Here is a 25,719-nt window from a genome sequence, read left to right on the forward strand (position 1 = left end):
TGGATTCAACAGTGCCTATTTCAAGTTGTCAGTGTGAAAAAAATGGGAAATATGTCCCTTAAGCACAATACCTGGCAAAAAAACTCAGGCCGAAGAGCCGCCATGCCAACTCCAGCATCACGCAAGGAGTCTGGACACCGATACAGGCAGCGGCCTGTGCAGCCCGCCCCCTGCATCATGGCGAGGAGGCTGCACCAGCCCTTGGCTCTTCAGTCACCCATTAAGAAACAAACAGAACATGGGTATGCAGAAGTATTTCACCACCGAAAGAAAAAGCGCAGGATGAGTGATGACAGCAAAGCCATGCTGGAGAGCCACATTCCGGCTAAAGGCAAGGCCATTTCCATCTGGGTCACCTGCCATCAGGTAGAGTTAAGGCCGATATTACCCAGTCTTCCTAGTTTTCAAGCAATTCTAGAATTCCTGACTGTTTAACACTTGCTGTAACTCGAGAGGCACACAGCACACACATGCAGATGGATGCTGACCAGTATTGGCCGCTGAGTGGGCCAGGCCCAGGCTCACGCCAACATGGCACCAAGAAGCCAGAGCTCATGAATGTCACTTGCACCACGCTCCACTATGGATACTTCCACTCCCACTGCCAGTCGGGAAGACTGAGGCCAGCGAAGGCCACGGGAAAGTGCTGTGCAATCTGGAAGGGGTCCGGATGGTAACAGTTCACGAAGCCTTTTCCACCCCAAAACCCCCAACTCCAGGCTTGCACTGAGGGATCCCTGGCACAATGTGTGTGTGACACTGGACAGAGTGGGCGAGCCTGTGCTTCTCTAAGGCGCCTCCATCTCTATGCATCCAAACAATGTGTGTGTAACAATACAGGAGGTAATGCGTGGACCTCTGCAAGGTCGAAGTCCTAGTGAGGGTGAGATACAAATGAGGTTACACACTTCAAACTCCAAACTGAAATCTGAACACATGAAGGTTGATCATTATATTTTATATCTCCAAGATAAAACATTCACAGCCATATGAATAGGTTACTTTGACATCATTTGGGTTCTGTAAACATCAGTGACTTTATTATGCCTCTGCCTGGCTGAAAAACACCAGCTCCTGCTTACTCCACAAGGGCACGGATGCAGAGAGCACTGCCTACCAAAGTGCCAGGATTCCAGTTAAAAGTCTCAGCAGGGACACCATTTGCTGGATGAGTTTAAGATTAAAATCTCTTCATAAAATGTGACAGATAGGTTACCATACAATACACCTGGATCAATAAAGTTAAAGCATCAGCAATCAAAAGACACTGCTCCAGGCCAGGCGCGGTGGCTCACGCCTGTAATCCCAGCACTTTGGGAGGCCGAGGTGGGCAGATCACTTGAGGTCAGGAGTTGGGAGACCAGCCTGGCCAACATGGTGAAACCCCATCTCTACTAAAAATACAAAATATTAGCCGGTCGTGGTGGCACATACCTATAATCCCAGCTACTCGGGAGGCTGAGGTGGCAGAATCACTGGAAATCAGGAGGTGGAGGTTGCAGTGAGCTGAGATGGCACCACTGCATGCCAGCCTGGGAGCCAGAGCGAGACTCTGTCTCAAAACAACCAAACCACAGCTCCGAGAGTTCCACGATACATGAGGCACGTAAGTCACACACAATTCTCATGAGCAGCCGATGTTTTTCTATATACATTTCAAAGGTGCTTTTGATAAATAATAAACTTTGAATTTTAATTGCACATTTAAAACAAAAACAAAGCCACACAATTCTGTATGTCTGTCAAGAAAATTGCTCAATTGGTGTATAAATTCTACCTGGGCATAAAATGGTAACGTACCTTGGGACTTGTCGTCAAGCCCTCATCGCCAGGGGCTACGGCAGGACCATTTGAGGGACCCCAGGGCCCTGCAGCTGAGCATCTGAGGGGTCTAGGTCCACCCTGCAGCTCAGGGGGAAAATGACATCACTACTTACCTTGAAAGCTAGCGAGAAACACCAATCACAAAAATAGGGTGTGGATTGGGTGCCTGCAGGTAACTCCGTCAATGAAAAACAACTCTAAAACCCAGACAACCTGATTACTAAATATCTACCTCATTTTGTCAAATGAGCAATATAGTATGAATAGTAAATCCTCATTTTAAAACAGCTTCCATGATTAAAAAAAAAAAACCTTGCAAGATTTCTTCTCAACGACCCCAAACACTGGTTGGTGGCAGGTAAACTCCAAGGCTCTCTGCTGCTACAGGAGTCACTACCCCTCAGAGATGTCTTTGTACTATCTGCCACCAGATGGCACTGCCAGACACCTAGGTTTAGAATTTTTTTTTTTTTTTTTTGTGAGAGAGTCTTGCTCTGTTCCCAGGCTAAAGTGCAATGGCTTGATCTCAGCTCACTGCAATCTCCGCCTCCTGGATTCAAGCGATTCTCTTGCCTCAGCCTCCTGAGTAGCTGGGATTATAGGCATGCACCACCACACCGAGCTAATTTTTGTATTTTTAGTAGAGACAGGGTTTAATCATGTTGGTCAGGCTGGCCTCAAGTGATCCACCTGCCTCAGCCTCCGAAAGTGCTGGGATTACTTTGGGTGTGAGCCACCGTGCCCAGCCTAGGATTTCATACCACGGGAAACTTTAACAAGGAAGAGGTCATATTATTTTCTATTTTAGCCCTATTCTCTCCAGCTGAAAAGAATGTGACTTCTGAATAAGACACACAGCATGTGAGTGTGTGGCTGGAAAATCAACACTGACCCACCCCCACAGCGGGAGGCACTTCACTATGAAGCCGTTTCCAGCATCCGGACAAAGCCACCCCCTCCTCAGCAGGTGTGATGCCTGGATGCCACGGACTCCTCTCCTAAATGCCTGACATGGTCCAGAGGCTCAACTTACAGAACCAGTCAGGACAGTTGCAAAACTATAATTTCTTAAAAAGACTTTGTAGCTACTTCAAAATTAATGCTAATGAGAAATAAAGTTAGTATTTCCCTTAGAACTAAAAACAAAACATTCACTGCCTCATTAATTCAAAAGCCACTATTCACGGAACTTCCCAGAATCCGTGTGCAGACCCGCTGGGGCCCGGGAGCCCCGGCTGGAGCAGCTACGGCCTCTTCTTCCGCAGCAGCTGCCCGTTGCCTTCCGGCCTGCTCTTGGCTTCTGGCTGTGCAAAGTTCCAGTCCACCGGATTGAGAAGCTGCTGAGTCTTCTTATGGGTCCAGTATGGATTAATGATTAGTGTAAGCAGAGCCAGTCCAACAAGGTAGAGTGCCAAATGAGGCAGATACAGGCTGCTGACCAGGCCATCCCAGTGCCAGAAACACACCCACCACATGTGGTAGGTCAGGACCATGCGGCAGTGAAACATGTGAATCATCAGCCACTGGTTGAGCTTCCAAAACAGAGAATCGGACCAGCCCGCCTGCACAGACAAAACAAATGCACAGATCAACACAAAACTGCCAACATTCATTCTTCACATCACAAAAACATATTTGCTACCTTACTTACCAAACAAAACAAATTCATTTTAAAGCAACAATTTCTTCACCAGAGCTCTGCTCTCACGGGGGCTTCATCCCGGAAGGAGACCACCGGCTCCATGCGCGCAGGCCAGCAGGGCTGACCCTTGCTCGTGCCGTTCTATTCCTCTTGCTCTTTGACTTCTGCTCCCTAAAGCTATGATAAACTCAACCTTTCTTTCCGTCTCTCTTCAGTCTTTTTCATCTTGAATTTGCATATATTAAGTAAATAACCAGTAATTATTTAGCAAAACCAGACACAGGTACCTCAAGCTCCTGTACCTAGACCCTGGGAGAAAAATCTCTTAGAAGAGGTAAGTTTAGGATAAAGAATGTTTCCTGGTTTGTTTAGTCCTTTAACAAAGGCCAAAACGGACTTGCCTTAAAATATGCTAAATTTGCAGTAAAACTAGTTTCCAGCAGTCCTAGCTAAAACAAAGAAGGGAATTTGAGGATGATATGCATCAGACCATGAATATGTAGGGGGGACCTGGTAGGGAGGCCTCGTCAGCACCAGGACAGTCCAGAACATGCCCAGAAAGAAACTCATGCCCAGAAGACAGTCATTAGGGACGAGGGGCACCAGAATGCAGGGACCACTGTGAGATCAGACCAGGAAAGAGGTGGGCTGCCATATCCAGGCAGAGAGCACATGGTGTTCTCAGGAAAGGGGCTGACATTACTAGAGCTACATCTGTGACACTTTGAAGAGGACCTGGCACTACCAACTTCTAAGGGTCACTAAATCAAAAGGAAGTCTACTCTCAAGTTACAAAAGCATGTTCACACAGTTCACACACACACACACACACACACACACACACACACAACAATAGAATCAATGACTTAAGAGGTTGCCTTACAAATGTATCGGAAAGAAAAACAAGGACCTTGTTGTTTGAAATACTGAATTTGTCTGAAAACAACTTCATAAAAAAATGTGAATTGTCTCCCACTGTTAGATCAGACATACCCATCCCCTCTTCTTCTACCAGCAGTGATGACCTTATCTGTATGTAATACTTGTTACTCACTGAATGTGTGTCTCAAAATTCATATGATGAAACCCTAACTCCCAATGTGATGGTACCCAGAGGTGGGGCCTTTCGGAAGTGATGAGGGTGGGATGAGGTCATGAGGGTAGGGCCCCAGGATGGGATCAGTGTCATAAGAAGAGGAAGAGACCAGAGCCTTCCTTCTCCTCCTCCATGTGAGGACTTGGAGTCTCCAGAACTGTGAGAAAGGAATTCCTGCTGTTCAAGCTGCCTGGGCTATGGCAGTTTGCTGTGGCAGCCTGAGCTAAGACAGTACAGCTCCTCCCCAGCAAAATATTCTAACTTGGGCCAGGTACGGTGGTTTACGCCTATAATCCCAGCAGTTTGGCAGGCCGAAGCTGGTAGTTCACTTGAGGTCAGAAGTTTGAGACCAGCCTGGTCAACACAGCAAAACCCATTTCTAATAAAAATACAAAAAAAATTAGCCAGGCATGGTGGCACACCATGTAATCCCAGCTATCTGGGAGGCTGAGTAATGAGAATCATTTGATCGCATGAGGCAGAGGTTGCAGTGAGCTGAGATCGCACCACTGCACTCTAGGCTGGAGAAAGAGCAAGACTCTGGCTCAAAAAAAAAAAAAAATTCTAACATGTTTTTCTGGTATTTTAAATATTTAAAGCTAAGGTATATTAGCTCTTATAGATAGTCCGCTACTCACAATGGTTTGACTTACAACTGTTTGACTTTAGGATGGTGCAAAAGTGGTACACATTCAGTAGAAACCACACTTCTAGTACCCACAGAACCATTGTTTCAACTTTCAGTATAGCATTCACAGAATTACAGGAGATGTTCCACATTTTGTTGCAAAATAGGCTTGTGCTGTATGATTTTGCCCAACCTTAGGCTGATGCAAGTCTTCTGGGCATGTTTAAGGCAGGCCAGGCTTCACCATGGTGTTCAGGAGGCTGCTTGTATTAAACACATTTCTGACAGGATATTTTTAACTTATGATGGGCTTATTGGGCTGTAACCCCATCCTGAGTCAAAGAGCATCGATGTCTGGACAGAAAAAATCAGTGTGAGGAAAATTAGACGAGAAAGGCCAGTGGAACAGAGTAGTGTAGCGTGGCTTCTATAACTGTCACTGGAGTCTTTCCCAGGTCTCAGAGGGGACCTCAGGGCTCCCACGTGCACGTCACGACACCCTCATGCACACACACGAATTCAGAGACCGCCGGCACGGCTTTCCACAAACATGCCAAGCGCTTAGTTCATCCCACCTCCAGGTGCAAACATTTCCACCTGTGATTGGGGCCACCTCAAGGTGGGTCGGGACCACACACTTCCCTCACGCTCAGCATTGCTGAGACACAATGACCATTCAGGAAGAAGAACGGAGGCAGCACGAATCCCAAACAAGCCTGGAGCCTCCAAACTGAAGGGGACGGGGAGAAACTCATGCAGACCAGAAGAACCCATGGTTGTCAGTTCTGGATGGTTAAGTGACATGGGATTGAAATGAAATGTGAAGAGTTAACACTATTATTTCTTACTTGTGAAATTATAGAGTTAGGCTACAAGTTCTTGAAGTTCTTGATATGTCTAAAGCAAAAGTCACAAATGTAGCTGGTTCTCAGCTCCTGGGGTGACTGCAGATCCTGGTTTGCCTGGGGCAGTCCCTGACATCCTTGTCTGGGTGATAAACAGTGTGGTTACTCTGATAACTGGCCACAACCACCAGTTCCAAAAGTGGTGAAGGACAATGCTGGTCTTTGGCGAAGGCAAGTTTTCAATCTCATACCTCCTGCAGACCCACAGTGGCAGCACCAGGTGGGCCCACACGGCAGTACCAGAGCTCAGCGCCTTTGTTTCGGCCAACAACACACAGTGTATAGATGGTGGTCCCACATGAGCTTGGAACAGAGCTGAACAATTCCTATCATTTACTATTTTACTATACTATACTTTTTATCATTGTTTTAGAGTGTACTCCTTCTCTGATGAAAATAAAGTTCACTATAAACAGCCCCAGGCAGGTCTTTCAGGAGGGTCCAGAAGAAGGCACGGTCATCACAGGAGGTGGTAGCCCCGTGTCTGTTACTGCCCCTGAAGTCTCTCCAGCGGGACAAGACGTGGAGTGGAAGACAGTGATGTGGATGATCCTGACCCTGTGCAGGGCTAGGTGAACGTGTATTTGTGTCTTAGAGTTCAACAACTGAAAAAAAGTTTTAAAAATTAAGAAAAGCTTATGGAATAAAGGTATAAAGAAAATACATATACAATGTATTTGTGTTTTAAGCTAAGTGTTAATACAACAGTGGAAAAGTTTTAAAAAATTAAAATTTATAAAATAAAAAAGTTACAGTAAGTTAAGGTTAATTTATGATTAAAGAAAGAAATGTTTAAAATAAATTCACCTGTAATGCCAGCACTTTGGGAGGCTGAGGTGGGCAGATCATGAGGTCAAGAGATCAAGACCATCCTGGCCAACTTGGTGAAACCCCGCCTCTACTAAAAATACAAAAATTAGCCGGGCATGATGGCACGAGCCTGTGGTCCCAGCTACTCGGGAGGCTGAGGCAGAAGAATCGCTTGAACCCAGGAGGCGGAGGTTGCAGTGAGCCGAGATTGTGCCACTGCACTCCAGCCTGGCGACACAGCAAGACTCTGTCTCAAAAATAAATAAAAATAAATAAATAAATAAATAAATAAATAAATAAATTCAGCATAGCTTAAGTACACAGCATTCATAAAGGATACAGGAGTGTACGGTGATGCTCTAGGCCCTCACACTCACCACTCATTCTGACTGGCCCGGAGCAGCTTCCAGTCCTGCAAGCTCCATTCCCAGTTAACGGCCTGCACAGGTGCACCATTTTTCATCTGTAACACGGCATTTTTACTATACCTTCCTATGTTTAGATGTTTAGATAAACAAATATTTACAATTGTGTTACACTTGCCTACAGTATTCAGTAGGGCCACGTGCTGCACAGGCGTGCAGCCTGGGAGCAGTGGGCTCTGGTGCATAGAGCCAAGGCATGGAGTAGCTTCGGCATGCGGAATGGCACTCTAGGACGGTTGCTCCAAGATGAAACAGCCTAAGGACACTTTTCTCAGAACACACCCTGTTGTTAAGGACTGTACACGGGACAGAATCACACACGTGTCCTCTTTTGGGTCTGGCTAATGTCTCTCACTATGGCCGTGTAAACCATCCAGATTGCTCCCCACCCCTCTGCTGTGTGGACAAACCCAGCTCACGAGCCCTTTCCACCTATGATGGGACTTCAGTAGGATTCAGTATGAGGCCAAATGAACAGTGTGGCTGACAATCCCCGTACATGTTTGAGTACTGGGGCACAGACCTATGCATGGAGCTGCAAGGACACAGGAAGTCTTGCACACTGTTCCCCTCGCTAGTTATCAAACCGAAGACACTCAAGCATTTACCAAGTAAACAAATGCCTGAGAAAAACCAAAGGAAAGACAATGCTCCTTCTGCCACATAGCGGACTGCAGCATGGCTACACAAATGTATGCCCCTCACAGAGTCTATATTCTAGAACCTTCTGTCATCACATGTATGTGTGTGCACTAGAGCAGGGCCACACGTAAATCTGTCCCTCACAGATTTCACCTTCCAGAACCTTCTGTCATCACATGTATGTATACTGGAGCAGGGCTACATGCATATCCAACTCCCACAGATTTCACCTTCCAGAAACTTCTGTCATCACGTGTGTGTGTACTGGAGCAGGGCTACATGCACATCAGCCCCTCAGAGTTCACCTTCCAGAACTTTCTGTTATCACATGTGTGTGTACTGGGGCAGGGCCACACACACACACATCTGCTCCTCATAGATTTCACCTTCCCGAACCTTCTGTCATCACATGTTATGTATACTGGAGCAGGGACACATGCATATCCAACCCTCACAGATTTCACCTTCTAGAACCTTCTGTCAACACGTGTTTACTGGAGCAAGGTCACATCCACATCAGCCTCTCACAGAGTTCACCTTCTAGAACCTTCTGTCATTACGTATGTGTACTGGAGTGAGGCCACATGGATATCCAATCCTCACAAATTTTTACCTTCCAGAACCTCTGTCATCACAGGTGTACTGGAGTATGACCACACATACAGCTGCCCCTCACAGATTCCAGCTTCCAGAACCTTCTGTGTGTACAGAAGCAGCCACACGCAAATATGCCCCTCACAGATTCCAGCTTCCAAAATCTTTTGTCATCATGTGTGTGCTGGAGCACCACTACACAGGTGTGCCCCTCACAGATTCCAGGTTCAATCTTCTATCATGTGCTGGAACACCACCAGCTACATGTGTGCACCCCCATAGATTCCAGGTTCCAGAATATTCTGTCATGTGTGTGCTGAAGCACCACCACCCACATGTGTTTCCCTCACAGATTCCAGATTCCAGCTTCCAGAATCTTCTGTAGTGTGTGCTGGAGCACTGACACATGCACATGTGCCTCCCACAGATTCTCGCTTACAGAAGACTGTGAATCATCTTTGTTATGACCCGGTGCCTGGCACAGGGCCTGGTAGAGTGCTCATTACTACTCATGAGAGCGTACAGTATCAATAGGAGTGAAAAGACTGTGTGTCTGAAGACAAAACACTGAAGAGTCGACGTTCTGAACGTCAGAATCCTCTGCGCTAGCTGGAAGACCCCACACAGTGATAAACTGTAGAGTACACCATGCACTCAGCCCTGGGCTCTTGGGAGCTCAGTCTTCATTCACTAGGCCATTCCCTCACAATTCACAAAAAGCTCTCCTCCACCATTTTCCTCACTTACTGAAAGTAGTCATCTTGTTTTTGTTTATTTTTTGAGACAACCGCTCTGTGCTCTGTTGTCCAGCCTGGAGTGCAGTGGTGTGATTTTAGCTCATTGTAACCTTCACCTCCCAGGTTCAAGCGATTCTCCTGCCTCGGCCTCCTGAGTAGCTGGGACTACAGGCATGTACCACCATCCCTGACTAATTTTTTTGTATTTTTAGTAGAGACAGGGTTTCACTATGTTGGTCAGGCTGGTCTCAAACTCCTGACCTCAAATGATCTGCCGCCTCAGCCTCCCAAAGTGCTGGGATTATAGGCACGAACCTCTGCGTCTGGCCAGTTATCTTAAATTCTCAATAGTCACATCAGAATACTATCACTACCTTAAGTTTAGAAAACTCAAAGCTTGAGAACTGAGAATTCTTTGGGTTTACTAAGGCACTAAAATTTTTGTAGTCAGTCACCAAAGGCTTTGAGAAAAGTAGCAAAATCTACAGGAACAAAATCTGTGACATAACACATGCAAAGCTCTGGCAGAATCTATCAGCTTTAAAAGAATTTAAATCTAGCAGCTTTAAAAGAATTTAAAAGAATTTCAATTAAATATATAGTTGCCCTCAGTATCCTTGGGGGGACTGGTTCCTGAGCTCCCTGCAGACACCCAAATCCACGGATGTTCAAGTCCTTTATATAAAATGGCTTTGTATGTGCATATAACCTAAGTACACTCTCCTTTACACTTTAAATCATCTGTAGATTACTTATAATACCTAATATAATGTAAATGCTATATAAAGTTGTTACACTGTATTGGTATTTATTTGTGATATTTTTTATTGTATTGTTATTTTAGATTTTTCTCAAATATTCCTGATCCACAGTTGGTTGAATCCATGGACACAGAGCTCATGGATACAGAAGGTCGACTGTAAACATATGTATATATATAAACACACATGTGTATATATAAAATATATAAAAACTGACAGTGGTTTTTGCTTGTTTGTTTTTGTGTAGGTCTTTTTTGTGTGTTTTTTTTTTTTTTTTTTGAGATAGGGTCTCACTCTTGCCCAGGTCAGAGTGCAGTGGAGTAATCAAAGCTCACTGTAACCCTGAACTCCCAGGCTCAGGTGATCCTCCCACCTCAGCCTCCCAAGTGGCTGGTACTACAGATGTGTGCCACTATGCCTAGTTAATTTTTGTATTTTTTGTAGATATGAAGTTTTGCCATGTTGCTGGTCTTGAGCTCCTGGGCTCAAGTGATCTGCCTGCCTTGGCCTCCCAAAGTGCTGGGATTACAGGTGTGAGCCGCTACACCTGGCCTGACAGTGTTTTTGTATTACCTCATCTATATTATGGAATAGTGAGTCTGTGGATAAATTATATTTAGATGTTTGAGTCCTATGTCATTCATTTATTAATTCTAAACATTTCAGAATCAAATCCAAGATGGAAATATGAAGAACAAGGTATTGTGCTTGACTTAGACACCCAGCCTAAATTGATGGTGGTATATTATCTTTATATCCTTTAGTTCTGATCAAATTAGACCTTGATGGGGGAGAAATGCTGAATCCTCATGCCCTACCCAACAAGAATCTATCAGCTTTATAAGAATTTCAATGTTTTAGACACAGGGTTTTCTTACAGCATTTAGCAGTATTTCAACTAGTACAAAACAAAACTATCTAGACATACTGGCCCTGAGCTATATTAATTTAGGTTATAATTTTCTGTTATTGGGGTCTGTTGGCATTATGCAGTTGACATGAGCAGGGTTAGGAGTAAATACTTAAATAACCCTTTATTCATTCTACACAAACAGCATTCTAAAACCTTTAGAGAATGTGCCAACTCCGAAATAAAGTCTTGCTCTCTGAGTCTATCCTCCTGGAGGCCAGGCTCCACCACCACACCTGAGGAGGAAGAACTGCTGGAGGCACCTGTGTCAGCAAATCCTGCAGGAGGCGCTGTCCCCACACCTGGCTCCAGGAGTTCAGATAGAACCCTTGAGAAATCCAACAGTGCTGAGGACTGGAGAGACAGAAAGACTCATTTCTTTCCTTTCCTTTTATTTTTTTTTAAAGAACTTGTAATAAAAAAATAAAAATACAAGGTAACTGTTAACCTATTTCTCAAAACACACTAACGATCCCAAGCACACGACCTAATAGGACGTATTAATAGTTTAATCACTATTTACCACCTTTTTTAGGGTATCGATATGAGTGAGCGCTTGTCCTTTCCTTTCAAGAGCTATATTTTCTGCCACAGCTGAGTGAGTCCTGAAGCCCAGTGTTTCCAGGTGGGAGGAGCAGGCAATGCAAAGCGCAGGCCACGGCCTCTTCCTCCAGCACACACCTCTCCACTCCACACTGATCTCAAGCCAGAGAAACCTGGGGAAGTCACAGCCCTGCCCTGCATCCCCAGAAGCCTAAACTCTTACGGAAATAACATCCACAAAGATGCCGACGGGGTCTCAGGTCACAGCATCTGTCCTAAAATGACCCTGCACTTGGACCAGCAGCTTCACATTCAGTCATTTGCTCAGCAAGGGAACTCAGTAGCTAGGTCACTGGAGGGGCTCTTTCAAACCATTCATGGTTCCAGCCTTCTTCCCTGGCAAGGTCTACCCAAATCACACCTGCCCCTGAACTCCTCCTGCCAGCACCCAAACCACACACTCCCGAGGAGGCCTCCAGTATCGCCCCCTGTGGCTCCATCTACTTCCATGGCCACCCTGTGAGGCTGTGTACTGCTGATGACTGTGCCTCACTCACCCTCATTCACTTGGCCCAACACGGATGTGCCCACCTGCTCCTCCTGCACGGGGTCCCCATCTGGGGATTTCCTGTCACCATGCTCACACAGCCCATGTGGCGCCAGATGGGGCCAACCTCAGCGGACAGCAGGAACATGAGTTCCTCCGTGAGTTCTGAAGTGCCAGCACAGTATCTGACACCCGGCTGGGGTCCATGGTGTTCACACCATCCAACACCGGGCTGGTGTCTATGGTGCTGACACACCAAAAGTCTGTACTGTTTACACTGTAGTGCACTTCTGATGGACTGATACCATCTACCTACCTAGACCCAAAGGCAGGAGTGATTTTGTTATGCTTATTTTTCCTCTCAAGGCTACCAATGTCCTGTACGGAAGAATGTGCAGTGACGTGACCCATTCGCGTGAATGGTTGAACATTTGAAATTGTATATAAAGTATCCCATAAACAACGTGATGAGTCATAAAACATAGCAAGAATCTACGTAAAAACAATTTAAAAAGAGTTTAACATGAAGAATATTTTGACATCAAAATAACAATCCAGTGAAAAACATTTTTAAAACATGTTCTTCAAAAACAGAAATAAAGTGTTAGGCAAATAACTATGCTAGGTCCCAATACTTCTGATCACTAGTAAAACAACCTTATTCAAAAATAAAAAGCAAGCAAGATATGTGTGTACACACATATTAGTTCAGTTTTTTTAAAGTATTAAAAGAGGCTGGGAATGGTGGCTCACACCTGTAATCTCGGCACTTTGGGAGACTGAGGAGGGCAGATCACAAGGTCAGGAGTTCGAGACCAGCCTGGCCAACACAGCCAAACCCTGTCTCTACTAAAAATACAAAAAAATTAGCCAGGGGTGGTGGCGCTCGCCTGTAGTCCTAGCCACTCAGGAGGCTGAGGCAGGAGAACTTGAACCCTGGAGGTGGAGGTTGCAGTGAGCCGAGACCAAGCCATTGCGCTCCAGCCTGGATGACAGAGCGAGACTCTGTCTTAAAAATAAATAAATAGAGCCGGGCACGGTGGCTCACGCCTATAATCCCAGCACTTTGGGAGGCTGAGGCGGGTGGATCACGAGGTCAAGAGATCGAGACCATCCTGGTCAACATGGTGAAACCCCGTCTCTACTAAAAATACAAAAAATCAGCTGGACACGGTGGCGCGTGCCTGTAATCCCAGCTACTCAGGAGGCTGAGGCAGGAGAATTGCCTGAACCCAGGAGGCGGAGGTTGCGGTGAGCCGAGATTGCACCATTGCACTCCAGCCTGGGTAACAAGAGCGAAACTCCGTCTCAAAAAATAATAATAAAAAATAAATAAATAAATAAATAAATAAAAATGTGGAAAAAAAAAGTATCAAAAGAAAGAAAAAAGTAAGTGCTTGCAGACACTATCTACTGAGTCATAAGATCTATGGAGCTTTCTTTCCTTAAGAAGCAGAAAGCCTAAAAGATTTAAAATTAAGAAAATTGCACTCAACTAAAATGAGTTTATAACTGAATGTGTATGCTGCAATCTAGTCTGCTGATGAGTTTATGGCACTGTCCACATTCTAACCAGTAATTAAATGTGTGAGGTACATGTCATCTTCTGCTGATGTGTGCAAAAGCAGCACATGAAACGCTTACCTTTAAGAGCATCCAGGAAATGCAGGTAAAGGGAGTGCTCATCTCCAGGAGCAACGTGGTCATAGCTAGATAATGGCCAGCTTGGAGATTGACTGAGCAGCCAAGAAACCCGAGAAAGGCAAAGAGGTGGTGGACAACCAGAAACAAGTCAAATGTTCGGAAGGCCAAGTTGGACAGGTGGACTGCGACATTTTCAAAGAAAAAGAAGCCCGTTGCCGTTGTGATGTGAAACCAGCACCAGTTCTGCTGGCCACGTGCCTTGTCGGCATGAAGCACAGCGTCCCCCAGCAGAGCCCACAGGCCTGCAGCCGTGCTCTGAACACCAAAGACTGCACGCGTGGCCGCCAGGTCCCAGAAGACCTTCTCTCTGGCCACCAAAGAACGGTACGTGGCATTCAGGGAGGATGACAGCTGGTGGCAGACCACAAAGACGCCCAGGTAGAAGACAAAGCCAGCGACCACCAGCGTGGAGCGGATCCCCCAGGAGGCATAGTCCAGGTCAAAAATGCTCTCTGATGTGCCCCCGCTGCTCGCAGGATTCATCGTCCTCAGCTGTATTCTGAAGGAGTCCTGGGGCCAACACAGCCCGGGCCCTACACAATCTTGTCCAAGAAAATGATGTCAGTGAAGTGATCCCTGGGATTGTCAGGTATCCATCTTCAACCTGAAGAAAAAAAAGATCATTCATGTTATGCTGACTAAACAGAAACAAGGACACATCACTCCCCCAGGCATGCAAACATTATAATATAAAATATTTCTTTTAATTCTGTACCTTATTCTTAATGCATTTAAAGGATGCATAAACAGAGCAAGGTAACCTCCACTGACAGTATAGGAGGAAGGAAAATGAAACTAAAGCTGGAGCGGTCCAGCCGTGAACAGGAGGCAGGAGCGCTGCTGGCAAGAACAGAAGATCCTATGCTCCTCCTGTGGGTACCCCACGAGCAAGATGCCCACTTTTACAGCAGTCCTGATCAGTCACACAATTCAGACATCACAGGATAAAACATACTTAAGTCATTCCACTGGGATACACTTTGTTACAGCACTGAACTTCCAGACCCCAATAAAAGAGCACCATCTTGGTGCTCTGAGGTCTGTGGCAAAGTTATTTATGGACAATACTGGGTTTCAAGCAGTCCCCAGGTGTGCCTGGGTTCAAATCCCTGCTCTGCCATACACTGGTCACGGGACCCTCAGACTTTTCTGGGGCTTGGTTTCCTCTTATGAAAGCGCACAGTGAATGCAGGAGGGGTGATGGATGTCATGACCTGGAGCAGCGCCTGGTGCACCACGGGCCTCATAACTCGTATTTCAGTGTCATGATCACCACCACTCACTGCCATTCAGACGCTGTTATACAAAATGTCCTTAAAAAGAGTGGAGAAAACACAAGTCCTCAGGTCCGGTCTGTTAACTTGCAAATGGTCTGAACTGTTTTCAGTATCTCCTCTGAAATGAGTGCCCTGGAGCCGATCTGAGGATGCTCCCACAATGCCCACTGCTCGGCCCACCTTCAGACAGACCCCAGGAACAGCTGAAGGGCTCTAGCCTGCTAAACCCTCTGAGAGCCGTTCTGTTCATGTGGCTCCAAATGGTCTTCCCCAGGCTCTGAGAAGTACCTGCTGGATGAAGCCCAAGCCCCACGCTGGACTAGAGCATCTTAACTGTCTTCTCCAGCTCTCAGAATCAAGAGGGCAATTCTTCTCAACCCTGAAAACATCACCTTCAGGGCCAATACACAACGATCCCGTGACCTAAGGGCCACAGATAGAGTTTATCAGAACCTTGTTTCAAAACCTCATTTTCTCCTAGTCACAGTGTCTGCCTCCAGGCAGGAAAAACATTGTGAACTAAATGGGTGTATTTGCCTATTCAAAAAGAAGTTTAACCAAAATAAATCAATAACTACCATCAGAGATTACTACAAACAGCTCTACTCACATAAACCAGTAAACCAGGAAGAAATGGATAAATTACTAGACGCTTGTACTCTACCAAGACTAAACCAGGAGGAAGTTGAAACCCTGACTAATAACAATAACAAGGGCTGAAGTAGAGGCAGCAATCAAGAGCCTACCAACCAAAAAAAATCCAGGTCCAGACGGGTTTACAGCCGAATTCTACCAGACGTACAAAGAGGAGCTGGTTCCATTCCTTCTGAAACTGTATCAAACAATACAAAAGGAGGGAATCCTCCCTAACTCATTCTTTGAGACCAACATCATCCTGATACCAAAACCAGACAGAGACTCAACTAAAAAAGAAAACTTCAGGCCAATAACCATGATGAACATCGACGCAAAAATCTTCAATAAAATACTGGCAAACAGATCGCAACAGCACATCAAGAAGCTTATCCATCACAACCAAGTAGGCTTCATCCCAGGGATGCAAGGCTGGTTCAACATACGCAAATCCATAAATGTAATCCATCACATAAACAGAACCAAAGACAAAAACCACATGATTATCTCAATAGATGCAGAGAAGGCCTTCGATAAAATTCAATAGCCCTTCATGCCAAAAACTCTCAATAAACTAGGTATTGATGGAACGTATCATAAAATGATAAAACTATATATGACAAACCTACAGCCAATATCATACTGAACGGGCAAAAGCTGGAAGAATTCCCTTTGAAATCTGGCACTAGACAAGGATGCCCTCTCTCATCTCTCCTATGCAACATAGTATTGGAAGTTCTAGCCAGAGCAAATCAGGCAAGAAAAAGAAATAAAGGGTATTTGATTAGGAAAGGAGGAAGTCAGACTGTCTCTATTTGCAGGTGACATGATTGTATATCTAGAAGACCCCATCATCTCAGCCCAAAATCTTCTCAAACTGATAAGCAACTTCAGCAAAGTCTCAGGATACAAAATCAATGTGCAAAAATCACAAGCATTCCTATATACCAACAACAGACAAACAGAGAGCCAAATGAAGAGCGAACACCCATCCACAATTGCTACAAAGAGAATAAAATACCTAAGAATACACCTAACAAAGAACGTAAAGGACCTCTTCAAAGAGAACTACAAACCACTACTCAAGGAAATAAGAGAGGACACAAACAGATGGAGAAACATTCCATGCTCATGGTTAGGAAGAATCAATATCATGAAAATGGCCATACTGCCCAAAGTAATTTACAGATTCAACACTATCCCCATCAAGCTACCAATGACCTTCTTCACAGAACTAGAAAAAACCACTTTAAACTTCATATGGAATCACAAAAGACCCCGCATAGACAAGACAATCCTAAGCAAAAAGAACAAAGCCGGAGGCGTCACACTGCTGGACTTCAAATTATACTACAAGGCTACAGTAATCAAAACAGCATGGAACTGGTACCAAAACAGAGACATAGACCAATGGAACAGAACAGAGACTCCAGAAGAAACACCACACATCTACAGCCTTCTGATCTTTGACAAATCCAGCAAAAACAAGCAATGGAGAAAGGATTCTATGTTTAATAAATGGTGTTGGGAAAACCGGCTAGCCATGTGCAGAAAGCAGAAAGTGGACCCATACGTGTCACCTTACACTAAAATTAACTGCAGATGGATCAAAGATTTAAACATAAAACCTAACACCATAAAAACACTAGAAGAAAACATAGGCAAAACCATCCAGGACATAGGCATAGGCAAGGACTTCATGACTAAAACACCAAAAGCAATGGCAATAAAAGCCAGGATAGAAAAATGGGATCTAATTAAACTCCGGAGCTACTGTACAGCAAAAGAAACCATCATTAGAGTGAATCGGCAACCCACAGAATGGGAAAAAATTTTTGCAATCTACCGATCTGACAAAGGGATAATATCCAGAATCTACAAAGAATTAAAACAAGAAAAAAACAAACAACCCCATTCAAAAGTGGGCGAAGGATATGAACAGGCACTTTTCAAAAGAGGACATATATGAGGCGAACAAACATATGAAAAAATGCTCATCATCACTGGTCATTAGAGAAATGCAAATCAAAACCACACTGAGATATCATCTCACACCAGTTAGGATGGTGATCATTCAAAAATCTGGAGACAACAGATGCTGGAGAGGATGTGGAGAAATAGGAACACTCTTACACAGCTGGTGGGAGTGCAAATTAGTTCAACCATTGTGGAAGACAGTGTGGCAATTTCTCAAGGATCTAGAAATAAAAATTCCATTTGACCCAGCAATCCCACTACTAGGTATATACCCAAAGAACTATAAATCGTTCTACTATAAAGACACATGCACACGTATGTTCATTGCAGCCCTGTGTACAACAGCAAAGACCTGGAACCAACCCAAATGCCCATCAATGATAGACTGGAAAAGAAAATGTGGTATATATACACCATGGAATACTATGCAGCCATAAAAAAAGATGAGTTCATGTCCTTTGTAGGGACCTGGATGAATCTAGAAACCATCATTCTCAGCAAACTGACCCAGAAACAGAAAACCAAACACCACATGTTCTTACTCATAGGTGGGTGTTGAACAACAAGAACATGTGGACTCAGGGAGAGGAGCGTCACACACTGGGGGCAGTTGTCGGAGGTATGGGAGGGATAGTGGGGGGTGGGGAGGGAAGGGAGGGTGGGGAGGGATAACATGGGGAGAAATGCCAGATATAGTATGCACCTAAAGTAAAATAAATAAAATTTTTAAAAAATCAATAACTTTTCTCTGCAACAATGTTAAAACAGTTTATTCTTTCCCTGTACTTTTATATTTCTGCTACCCACAACCAATGCATTTCCTGCTCTAACTTAAGTTTGACAAAATTTGGAGATTACATAAAATAGGCTTCAAGTTTATCCCCAACACACTTACGAGCTTTTCTGCCTCCACACTGGAAGACAGTCCAGTTAACACCCCAAAGATGTCATGAGAACCAGTGCTCCTGTTTTTCATGCTGTTCTTTGGTTAAGGCTGTGGAATGGTTTCTCAGCAGCAGCAGGGAAGGCCCGAATTCCTTACTGTGATCTACAGGACTCTGCAGAACGTGACCCAACTATCATACCTTCTCTGGTTCCACTCTCCCCACCCCCCTGCCTCTCACTCCATGCCACCACCTTCCAGTCCTGTGAAAACATCACACTCTCCTGCACCTCTGGGTCTGCAGCTGCTGGGCCCTCTACCTGGAAAAGTCTTTACCTCCCCGCAGCTGGCACCATCTCACCTGTCAGGTCTTCGTGTAAAGGCCATTTGCTCCAGATGTCCTCCCAGAGTAGGGAGAGTCCCACAGGCTGGGTTAAGTACCTTTGCTACAAGCTCCTGATGCATCCTCCACACACTCATTTTTGGTACCACGAGTGCTTACGGAATCCTCACCTCTACTGGACAGCAAGCTCTGGGAGGGCACAGGCCACACCCGCTTTCCATCACTGCATCTCCTCTGCCGGACGCAGCACCAAGTCCACAGTGGGCCCTCAAGAAACATTTGTGGAACACATGAACAGATTCTAAATCATGCTCAAGGGGTCCAGTTTACCTAAGCCTGAACCTGTCTGCAAAGCTGCAAACACCAGAGCCTCAAGTTCTCAAAACTGGAAGGGACCTGTGATTCCAGCCTTTCTTTTCACATGGCAGGAACCCCATGCACACAACGAGGACATAGGAACAGCTACCGACAAAACCTCAGATCCCACCTCTACTCCCTCACCCAGTGTGCAGGGACCTGCCCGGACATGGCATTTCTGCAGGGAGTGGGGACTCCTGTTGCTCACACCCAGCGAACAGATAGCAGAGCTGTGAGCACTGCACTCCCCACACAGCTGGACCCTCCACTCTCTGGAAGGGACCCCAGAACTGACTGAATTGTGAGGTAGCAGGACTAGAGCTGGAAGCGTAGGAGGAGCCCTTCATCTGTGGCCATTCAGCAAAACTCGCCAACTGTTATTCAGGCCAGACGGTCACTGTGACCACACCCCAAGGATGCAGAAAGCACTGCTCACTCAAGTTCACACTGAGTGTGAGTCCTGGGACCTAACGCAAATCACAAGGGAACGCTGTTAACCCCTAACCTCTCGGTTTGATAACAGTCGTACAATCAAAGGCAAAATAGTACCGGTGTTTTCCTGTTTCTCCATTAACATTCCAGCTTTAACACAGGCTGGCTCTATGCAAACACAAATCTGACGGGGGAAAGACAACACTGGCGTTCATGTTTCTCCCTAGAGAAACGGCTCCCGTGTCATGCTGCCCCCGGTGCGTGTGTTCAGGGCACACAGGTGTGCTCTCTGATAGATGCTATGATGACAACTCAGAGGCTGCCATGCCCACCACCACCACCTGTGGCCCACACGGCTGGTCATGTTATGTCAAGATTCCCGTGTACTTACACATCTCCAAACACATCTATGTGAACTTCTACTCAAATCAGGTTGAACATGGTAGTAAGGGGCTGGCAAGAGCGCTCTGGTAATTCAGTGTGCAGCAAGGCATCTTCTAACTCCAATGTACTTCACAGGAGCAGATCAGCCTCAAGTGCAGCCAGATGCCCGGAGGGGAGACCGCTCACCAGCATTGAAGAAAAGCAGGCTGGGCTGAGAGGAGACCACTTTCCAGCATTAAAGAAGACCAGGCTGGGCTGCGGGGAGACCGCTCACCAGCATTGAAGAAAAGCAGGCTGGGCTAAGAGGAGACCACTCTCCAGCATTAAAGAAGACCAGGCCAGGCTGAGGGGAGACCACTCACCAGCATCAAAGCAAAGCAGGCTGGGTGGAAAGAACGGGTATCAAGCATGGAATAGCAATTCATTAAAAGAGCTACCCTGTACAACACTGTTAAAGGTTAAAATATGGACCCCTCCTAAAACTTCTTGTAGTTTTCCACAAGTCGGTCATGAGATCCGGGTTACAGGTCCCATTTTGTCACAGTTGCACCAATGTGCTCTTGGCCAAGACAGTTAACTTCTGTGGGACCTTTGCCTTGAGAAGGAAGGGTCCCTCACTCCAGAAGGCTCTGCCCAGAGCAATGACTCAAATCTACCTCAGTGGAAGTGATGAGCCCAAGTGATGCTTCAGGAAGTCTTTGGTTTGGTCAAGGTGGGAGGGGCTCCAGGACACGAGAACCAAAGGACCAAGAAGAACATTGGCTTAGTGGGTTCTGAACTTGGTTTCACTATTTAGAAGCTAAGAAAACAAGTCTCAGACCGGGTGTGGTGGCTCATGCCTGTAATCTCAGCACTTTGGGAGGCTGAGGTGGGTGAAACACTTGAGGTCAGGAGTTCAAGATCAGCCTGGCCAACATGGCAAAACTCTATCTATACTAAAAAAACAAAAAGTAGCCGGGCATGGTGGCACATGCCTGTAATCTGAGCTACTCGGGAGGCTGGAGGCAGGAGAATCGCTGGAACCCAGGAGTCGGAGGGTGCAGTGAGCTGAGATCACACTACTGCATTCCAGCCTGGGCAACAGAGTGAGACTCCATCTCAAAAAAAGAACAAAAAAAAAGTAAACAAGTTTCTTTCTTAACCACCCTGGATCCCAGTGCCTGACTATAGAAAAAGAAACACACAGAGCAATGGGAAATGAAGCACCTACTGCGAGCCAGACGTTCAACCAGTTTGTGTGATCTTCACCTGAAGACCGAATAGCTTCCAGGTCTTCAAGCTTTCTAGATGCCTTTTTAGACAGATTACTGTATCTACAGAAAGAATGGCAGAAGCAGGTGAGCCAGAGCTGAGTGGGCGAACCCTCCTGGCAGTCACAGAACAGGTGCCAATCAGGGATGCAGAAACAACAGATCATAAAGACCAGAACGCTTACTACCCCTTCTAATCCTGTAACAAATCCCCATTCTGATTCTCTGCGCAAACCTCCTGATTATGTGTGGTCTACACAGCAGTGTGCACAGGAACTTTCTGGGCAAGCTGGTGCTGCTCTGGTCTACCTCGTTACTGTGGGTCTCTGCATTTGGTTAGTGCCAGCCAGCATCCTCCAGCCAGGAGTTCATGAAGGAGGTGAACTCCTCAGCTGTTTCAGCCATGAGGGAAGGCCAGTCCCAGAGCCAGGGTACCAGGATCCAACCCAAGCAGCCAGTCTTCCTGGAGTCCTGCAGAGCTCTGCTGTCCTCTTTTGTGGTGTCAGGGTTGTACTGAGAACAGCCGTGGTTCACCCCAAGTCACAAGGCGGGTACCTACAGAAGCACGGCTAGGCCTTGCTTTGGCAGGCAGCACAGAAGGGGCATGGGAAGAGCTCAGGTTCTCCTTTTGCTTCTATTTCTGCTCCTTGACTCAACCACAACCCTCTCACTCTTGATGTGCAAAATGAGGCACTGGGGTTCCCACTGTTCCCTTGCTGTGTGCCTTCTTCATGTCACACCTGCCATGAGGCTCAGACCAGAAGAAGGAATCCTCAAGTGTAACGTGCAGCTGGAAGTCACTGTTCCTTCCTGCGGTAAAACTGGAGGCCAAACCTAATGGGCCCATTCTGTTCTTTCACTCTGGAAGGCTTGCAAGCCCCTCCACACCAGCTCCTTTCCTCTCTGCAGTAGAGGAAGTGGAGCCGGAGAAGAAACAACTCCTAGAAGGCCACCATCTCCTGACTCTCTGCAGAGCTTCATTTTCTTTGGGGAAAATGTATATAAAAAGCTAGTCTTATAAGATTCTGTGGTTTCAGCTCTTCTACAGCACTGGGCCATGCAGTTTTAAAAAATCTGAATGCAAACAAATCAGTAAGAGTGTTAGTGCCGCTGCTGTAGTGTGACCGGGAGCTGGGCTCAGTGGCCACTGGAACCCTTGGGCTGTGTCATGCATCTGCACGCTCTTCCGGTTTACTGAGGGCTAAACTGCTACGATACCAGCATTTTTTTTTGTTTGTTTGGTTGAGATAATTTATCCAAACTTGGAAGTGAACTCAAAAAGGAGAAAATGGTTGCATGCTTTTTTCCCTGCTAACACAAGTTCAGTGTTTTACAACCCCAACAATCACTTGACTTTCTAGGAGAAGTAACAATTTACCACTGATTGTGGCCAACACATTTCACAATCTGCAAAGTTAATTCTCCTTTCCATCAAGAAGAAAAGACAATCCCAAAGGCAGTAGTTTGATTGCATGCAGGATATTCACATCTTAAAGCTAATCCAGCAATATTTCTCAGCATTCCTTTTACCCACTCACTAAGAAAATCCTAGTTTTGTGTATTTGCTTTTGAACTGGCATTCCTATCCTCCTGGATCCTGGATTAATGACTGATATATAACCTGACAAGAGCTGTTTACATGAGAATTATACTTCTAACCTTTTGAAAATTATACATTGATGGTTTGTAAAATCATGTTTTCCAAAATCAAAAGAAATACATGTTTAATAAACAAAATTTGGAAAATATGAACAAGCATAAAAATACAAAAATAAAAACTTACAATCCTCTTACACAGCTCCAAGCACTATCGCTATTTTTTGGTGCCTGCTGGGTCAACTGTTTATCTAGATATAAACTCTTCCCTTTTTCATAAAAGAGGATAAAAGTGTACAAACTGCTCCCTGGCCTGCTTCTCTTCTTTTAGCAACAGCTAATCCTCTTCTGCCACATCACTGCATTACTGCTACCCAATGTCCCACCAGGTTTTCATCCAGTTCCTTGTTATCATAAGACATTCTGTAGTGAACATCTCTGAGGCCACCTAGAGAACCTGTGCTCTTTTCGGGAAAGCCGGATGCTCAGGAAGAACTTCCGTAACAACTACAGCCTAGATGACGGCGCGTCTACTAATGCTGCTTCTGAAAGGCAGGCACAGAACTGTCCCAGCTCAGTAGGGAGCTGTGGCCATCTCATATTCCCTCAATCACTCACACTTCCTTCACCATTGCTTTTTCCTCTCAAGACCTTTCTGAAAAGTTTTATGTAAATAAAAATCAAAATATGGGAGTGAGATCAGCAGGAACTGGATATTACAGATTTCACACACAGGGTAAACTCAAACAGGAGTCAGAAAGAGCCGCCTCACCCCAATCTTTCAGAGAACAGTCACTTACAGCAGAACCTACACAGGCTGAGAAGTCCTTGGCTCCCCTCCCCACTGTTCACACTAACCCCAACCCAGAGCAGCTGGCGATAGGGCCCAGTGCCCGGGCAGCTCCCACTCCCTGATGACCTGACCCAGTGCCCGCCCTCACCCCCTACCCCCCCACCACGCCTTGGTGACCTGACCCAGCGTCCCTCCCCGCTCCCACAGGTGCTGACTGACCCAGCGTCCCTCCGCCTCCCACACCCTGGTGAGCAGCTCAGTGTCCCCTTCCGCCCCAGCTAACTCGGTGACCAGTGGAGGTCACCACCACGTGACACTTGCTGTCCTTGATAGCAGCTCCGGCCTCACCTAAGTGGCTCCGCAGGAGCCCTCTCCCAGCCTCAGGGGCACACAGGTGAGCTGACCATACCTGCCCAGCCGGTACGCGGGGAGCGAGGTCAGGGGCGACGGCGCCGCCTCCGCCTCCGCCTCCACCTGTCCCCTCCCTCCGTCCGGCATCCGCGCCGCTCAAGGGCTCCAAAGTCAGAGTCGGCGTTAGGAGCCCCCCACGCCCACAGCGCACCCGCGCGGACAGGACCCCGGGCTGCGGGGCTCGAACGCCTCTCACCTCGGGAACGGCCCAGGCCGGGGTGCCGCAGGCCCATTGGAAGGCAGGGCTGGGACCGCAGACGCTAGGAGCCACCCTGGCCCCTCACCCGGGCTCCCCGTCACCTGGGCTCCCCCTGACGTGGGCGACCGCGCGCTCACCTGGGCTGCCCCTCACGTGCGTTCCTGGCCTCTCACCTGGGCTCCCCGCGCGGTCACCTGGGCTCCCGGCACTCTTCGGCCCCTTCACCTGGGCTCTCCGTCACCTGGGCTCCCCGGTCTCGGTGCCGCCCCGCCCCTGCAGGACTCCGGGTAGTCACTGATCACACGGTCGCCGGGTTTAGACTCTCCGGCCTCAAACACGACCTGCGCAGGCGCGCACGCACGCACTCTGCCCCCTCCTCGGGGGAGCGGCTATGAGAGGCCCCGCCTAGGCGCTACCAATTAGGGGTGGCGGGGGCGGGGCCACGGCCGGGCTGAATTCGTCAGGCGTGAGAGGCGGGGCCGGGCTAAATCGCGGCGTGAGTGAGGCGAGAGGTGGGGCCGGGCTGAACCGCGGCGGGCGCGAGAGGCGGGGCCGGGCTGAACCACGGCGTGCGCGAGGGGCGGGGCCCCGAAGGCTGCACCAGGGCGGGCGCGAGGGGCTGGGCCCCTCAGGCTGCACCGCGACGGGCGCGAGGGGCGGGGCCGGGATGAACTACAGCTGGCGGCCGGGCGCAGGGGAGTCGCGCTGCACCCGAGGGGGCGGAGGAGACCCGAAACCGGCAGCTGCCCCGCCGTTCCCCAGAGCGGCCCCCGCCCAGCTACGGCTAAGTCGCAGAGCCCCGGAGGCGCGCGCTGGGGTCGCAAGGCCGGGCCGTCTCCTTGAGCCCCGGGTCTTCAGGTCTTGACCGCGCGCACTCCCTGGCCGGGTGCGCCCACACGCTGTTTGTCTGTGGGAGTTTCAGCGGTTCGCTAAGGTTGTTATTCGAGTTATTTATGTCTCCTCTTCTCTCTAATGTGTTTGGTTCCCTCTTTAGAACCCACACCCGGGGGAGAACCTACCACTTAATGGGTGCTCAATGCACTTTTGTTGAAAAACTGATAGCAGGCGATCGATACAGAGCATCTGTACTAGGGGTGTCTGCCCGGGCTGGCGGGGGCGGCCTCAGGGCTGAGGGAGCTGAGGCTGTGGTCAGCCTGGGACCCTGGCTTTCTTCCTTTCCTGTGCTATGAAGATAACTGCCTTGTCTCCCCCACATGACTGTTTTGGGGATTAAATAGGACGTTGAAATTAACAACGCTTCTTGAAATAAACGTTTCAAAATTATTATAGCTCTACAGTACGTGTGGGAAAACGTTGACATTCAAGTTTATTTTTCTGCTGGTTCATTTAGGTTTGTTGAAACCCTGAGTCCCTAGGCTTGTCTAAGAACATGGGTAAATGTGTGTGGAGGCCTCC

At 47.2% G+C, this 25,719-nt stretch overlaps 1 protein-coding gene across 1 annotated transcript; it reads right to left on the reverse strand.

The window, feature by feature from the left end:
* Window positions 1-929: 929 nt before the first annotated feature.
* Window positions 930-24,574, reverse strand: CLN8 (CLN8 transmembrane ER and ERGIC protein). The gene is made up of 3 exons (XM_012458682.3): window positions 24,477-24,574; window positions 13,709-14,372; window positions 930-3,386 (listed from the first exon to the last, which is right to left on the reverse strand). Exons 2-3 carry the CDS (start codon window positions 14,249-14,251, stop codon window positions 3,069-3,071), a joined length of 861 nt encoding a protein of 286 aa, XP_012314105.1. The 5' UTR covers window positions 14,252-14,372; window positions 24,477-24,574; the 3' UTR covers window positions 930-3,068.
* Between the last annotated feature and the right edge of the window lie 1,145 nt (window positions 24,575-25,719).

This window comes from Aotus nancymaae, unplaced genomic scaffold, assembly GCF_030222135.1.
Source record: "Aotus nancymaae isolate 86718 unplaced genomic scaffold, 86718_ANA_hifiasm-v0.15.2.pri h1tg000090l, whole genome shotgun sequence".
In the NCBI taxonomy this organism is placed as follows: domain Eukaryota; kingdom Metazoa; phylum Chordata; class Mammalia; order Primates; family Aotidae; genus Aotus; species Aotus nancymaae.